Source organism: Olea europaea, chromosome 7, assembly GCF_002742605.1.
Source record: "Olea europaea var. sylvestris chromosome 7, O_europaea_v1, whole genome shotgun sequence".
NCBI lineage: Eukaryota > Viridiplantae > Streptophyta > Magnoliopsida > Lamiales > Oleaceae > Olea > Olea europaea.
In genome coordinates, this window is record NC_036243.1 from 13,888,157 (window position 1) to 13,893,245 (window position 5,089).

Consider the following 5,089-nt stretch of genomic DNA (forward strand, 5'->3'; position numbering starts at 1 on the left):
GCCATGTAAGCCATTAGTTTATATTCTACTTTTCATTGATGTAGAATATATTCTCTTTTTTCAATAAAGAAATCTTGATTATTTTCACAAGAGTAAAGCAAATTAACACCAGTCTTGGTGGTAACATTAGTGTATTAAAGCGCAGGTTCAATTAAATCAATCATATAATTTCACTTTTAATTTAACATATTACCACATGGACCGATGTTCTTGCACGATTAATGTTAGATAACATTATTTTTTCACAAACAACAAAAAAAAAAAAGGAATACTTAATTGCCTTGCTATCATGAAAACAAGCAAAACTGTTCAACAACAAGTTCAAAATCACACAGAACGGAACTTTACAAAATTGCTAGACATTGAAAATTATTAATCCTCTAACATATGTTGAAGATTCCATAATTCAATACAGCGTACAAAGGGAAACCAGATACTGATTTCGGACACAAGGATAGACTACGACGAACGAGTAGCAGAGAGTTTAAGACATTCACTTTGACATCTACGGAGGCACACATCATTCCAGTTGGGGACTTGATGTTGATTAACACAGACCGTACGAGCACAGGCATCAGAACATGCATCAAGCTCGGAAACGCCACAAACTGTAACACATGTATCCGGGATTGGATCCTTGGAGAATGTGCCGACCTTCTTCAACATTCTCTTTGACGTGCAAACTCTCTCGCACACAAAAATATCATCAGCATTCTTTTCTCTGCCGTGAGCACTTTTGATTCTTTGCTCCTCTGCGCGCTTCCTCTTCAGTCGGAAAGCTTGTCCAGCAATAACAGCAGGAATAGCAGCCCCGAGCAGGGACCACCATACCTCAACCATTATTGCTACAGTTTCAAAGGTTTTTCTCTTCTCCCAGTGTTCTGCTTAATTAAAAAGATAATAAAGATAGGTGCAGCTCAGTATAGTAAGAAAATGACAAGTTAAAATAACATTATGTACATTCGCATAGCAAAATCTTCACTTCAACATATTTCAACTGATCATACTGCTTTAACATACATAGAGGATAGTGTCATGAACAAAAGCACAATAGCCAATTTCCAGAGAAGAAAAAAAATTAACATACGTACTAATCAAATAGGAAATTCACCTTATAACATCCAATTGCAGAAAGCATTAAGAAAAAGGGAGGGCTATCTTCATTTCCCCCTTTTTATACATACTTTTACATTTCTACCATCACCAATCGGCTTCGATAGTTCTAATTCTAATCTTGATTGCATAGTCTTAAAAAATGCCGCCATTAAATAATATTGACCCAGCAAAACTAAATGCATCAACCAAATTCAAAAACCAAGCATAAACTCCATCATGCAAAATGGAATAGGGAGAAAACCCTCACTTAAAATTGCACGACACAGAATGCACCAAAGAAAATGCACAAAACAAAAAGGAAATTGAAAGATTTGGAATTTAGGGTAAGCGAAATCGATTACCCAGAGCAAATGACTATATAGATTTAGGGCATACCGGCTAAGTGCTAACTGGTGTGCAGACAACTAATAAAGAGGCCTGGAGTGGAAGCAAAACTACATAACAGAAATTGCTCATGAGGAAGAACACAGTTTGGGCATTTTCTCATATTCCATTGAAGGAGCAATTTTGATTTTGGGCTGTGCTAGGTCTGCCATTTGGGCCTAAATAGAATAGGCCCACGCAATATATAACCGGATACGTCACAAATATACGAAAACAATAAATTATTTCAAAAAATATTGTTTTAATTTTTTTATTATGAAAATAGGGATTACATTTTTCCTAATGCGTTTTGTAACACTTGTAAACAAACAATATTATACCATTGTTTTCGTGATCGTGGGCACCGCTAGTGCTATAATATCAATTTAAATGATGATAAGTGAAAGACTCAATGAAAGAATTTAGGTTATGTTTGATTGCAAATATGAAATTTATAAGAAAAGAAAATAAATACTAGATAATTGTCAATTAAATGTGTTTGATTGATTTTATTTTCAACCTAGAAAATATTATTCTTGTCCATTTTTATTGGTAAGCAGATGGGAGAGAAGAGAGTAGATGAGAGAGAGAATGAATTACCTAAAAAATAAAAATTTGTATCCTCTAAAGAAAATATCTTCCTTATTCATGTTACTAAAAATAGGAAAATATTTTTCCATGAAAAAAATCAATCAAATAGTACAAAAGTAGGAATTTGGGTGGAAAAAAAGATTTTTTTATTTTATTTTTTTTTTTTTTTTTTTTTTTTTTTTTACTTTTGTGCTGTTTGATTGACTTTTTCTCATAAAAATATTTTCCTAGTTTTAATCACGTGACAATATTTTTCTTAAAATCAAGGAAAATGTTTTATTTAGGAGGAGTGGAATTTTATTTTTCAAAAAATTCACTCTCTTTTTCTCTCTCATCTATACCAAGCAATAAAAATCAGATAAGTATAATATTTTTTAGATAGAAAATTAAATCAATCAAACACATTTAATTAACAATTTCCATGCAAATAAGTTCTAGGCAATTGAATTATATAGAATTTATTTTCTTTCCATACAAATTTCATACTTACAATCAAACGCACTCTCATTAATTCATTCAACTATATTTCTCATTTTAATATCACATGCATATTTTACCTGTGATACTAAATAGCATTATTCTTACATAAAGTGTTACAATTTGTAACAAATTGCATTACATAGCCGTCATTGTATTAACCAATATCGATGCCAATAAATTGATAACACATTGTGTGAACAATGTTATTATGCCAACGTCGCAGTTAACACCATCATGACTACCATCTCCTCAAACTACCATATCTGCACCAACTATAATTAACACCATCTGCATCATCATCAAGCAGCAACAACAACCACCACCACCACAGGCAACCACCTTCGTATGTGGGGTTTGTGACTCGAATTCAATTTATTTATTTTTTTTTGGAAAAATATTTTTTTGGTTTATTTCACATGATTTTTTATCTTGTTTATATTTTTGTGGTATTTTTAGAGTTTGGAATGCACTCTATAAAGCCTAAACATTTTTTCCCAAGTTTTGTATTATTAAAATATAAAATAATTGTACAGGCACAGTTATTGTATTTATTTTCTCCATATTATCAATTGAATAAAATATCACATTCCTTTGCCAATTAATCTTTTGCCTTTTATCTTATTGTTTGTTTGCGATCATGTACTTTATATCGTGTCATATATATTACCTCAATCCATTTTATTTCCCAACAAGTGATATCGGTATTATTAGTTGTGATTTAATCGAGGTTCTTTTGTTATTGATGACAGCCATGAATTATGAAATTTCGATCTTAGATAACAATACAATTTTCTTGTTGTGACAAGTGAAGATGCAAGCTATACTTACGCAAATGGATTTGGATGATGCGTTGTTGGAATATGACAAAATGCCCACAACTTGAACGACGAAGGAAGAACAACGGAAGGATCAAAAGGCACTTTCCCAGATCCCTCTTCATTTCTATAACAATATACTCCAAGATGTTTTGAAGTGAAAAATAGCATTTGCGTTGTGGTTGAAGTTGGAGCAATTGTCAATGATTAAAAGTCTGACAAGCAAATTACTTCTAAAGTCGAGGTTGTGTTCTCATCGCATGGCAGAAGTCGAATCTTTAGAAGATCATTTGGCTGTGTTCAAGGAGATCATCACTGATTTGAAAACTTTAGAGGTAATGTATGATGAAGAAATTTGACCTTAATCATTTCGTGTTTGTTGCCAGCTTCATTTACTTCACTTAGAGACACGATTGTTTATAGTCGTGAAACTATCACCATTGACAATACGTATGATGCCTTGTTTTCAAAAGAGAAGATGAAGCATCTAGTTGGATCTAATGCTAGAGATGGAAAAAGCCTTCTTTTTCATGGTTATTGGGAAAAGAGTAAGTCGATGTCAAATTTCAATAATTATGTATGTTATTATTGTAAGAAGAAATGACACATTAAGAGGGATTGTGAAAAATTGCAGAACAAAGGTAACCTAATTGCAAATCACGGGGAGCAATCAAATACTTCAGAAGAGACCAACATAGTGGAGAACTATTTGATTGATGGAGATGTTTTAACAATTTCTAATCTGGTATCCTAATCTGATGAGGAGTGGATTTTGCATACGACTTTGTGCGTTCCATTTATGTCTCAATCGGGATTTGTTTGAAACATATGAAATGGTGACACAATTCGTTGTCATGAGTAATAACGAACTTTATCGCATAGCTGGTATTGGTAAAATTAAATTAAAACTATTAGATGGATCATGTAAATCACTCAGTGAGGTTTGACATATTCCAAATTTGAAAAAGAATATCATATCGTTGAGTACTCTAAATTTAAAAAGGTACACATTCTTTGGAGGAAAGTGGAGTCTTGAAGGTTAAGAAGGGTATAAGTGTTGTATTGGAGGTAATGAAGAGGTCCCATTTATACAAATTGCGAGGTTGGGTAGAATAGGTGAAGAAAAGTCGGCATAAATTTAGTAACGTGGTGAAGATTCAATTTGGTACTTTACTTTTGGGATTTAGTTCGAAATCCATATTGAAGAATACTACTCGTTCGAGTTTGAAAAAAAAAAATTATTTCCTTTATTCCATGCATTTTTACTAGAAAAATATTTTTCCCCCCTTATTTCATGTGATTTTTTATCTTGTTTCCACCTTTATATATTTCTAAAGTTTGGCACTCACATGCACCCTTATAGATTCTAAACTCTTTTAATAACATATTTTATTGGAATTTAAAGATAACACTGCTATCAATTTTGGTTTATCTAAACAAATATATAAAGAAATACTGCAATTGAAGACAGCACTGCACTTGAAGCATCAAGAAATATAAACAGAAGTAAAAGTGGTATTTTTTTTATAGGAAATATCGCTCATTCAAGTGGAATACAAATCATAAGTAAATATGTCAATCTAAGAAAGGTAAAGCAAACAACAGTATGTTTGTGGAATATTGATATATTATTGGATTCTTGGCAATCTTTGTAATGGTTTAAAAAGATAGAATAAACACCGAAGTAGAGACAAGGGAAAAAATAAATAGGTTACCTTAACAAC

At 32.0% G+C, this 5,089-nt stretch overlaps 1 protein-coding gene across 3 annotated transcripts; it reads right to left on the bottom strand.

Annotated features, from left to right (window-relative positions):
* Window positions 1–267: 267 nt before the first annotated feature.
* On the bottom strand, window positions 268–1,601 carry LOC111397079 (uncharacterized protein At5g64816-like). Of its 3 annotated transcripts, none has more exons than XM_023023798.1 (2): window positions 1,458–1,601; window positions 268–881 (listed from the first exon to the last, which is right to left on the bottom strand). In XM_023023798.1, exon 2 carries the CDS (start codon window positions 838–840, stop codon window positions 460–462), a length of 381 nt encoding a protein of 126 aa, XP_022879566.1. In that variant the 5' UTR covers window positions 841–881; window positions 1,458–1,601; the 3' UTR covers window positions 268–459. The 3 variants fall into 3 exon arrangements, with proteins under 3 accessions (XP_022879566.1, XP_022879565.1, XP_022879564.1); XM_023023797.1 differs by having other exon boundaries at window positions 268–884; window positions 1,492–1,600; XM_023023796.1 differs by having other exon boundaries at window positions 1,492–1,596.
* Between the last annotated feature and the right edge of the window lie 3,488 nt (window positions 1,602–5,089).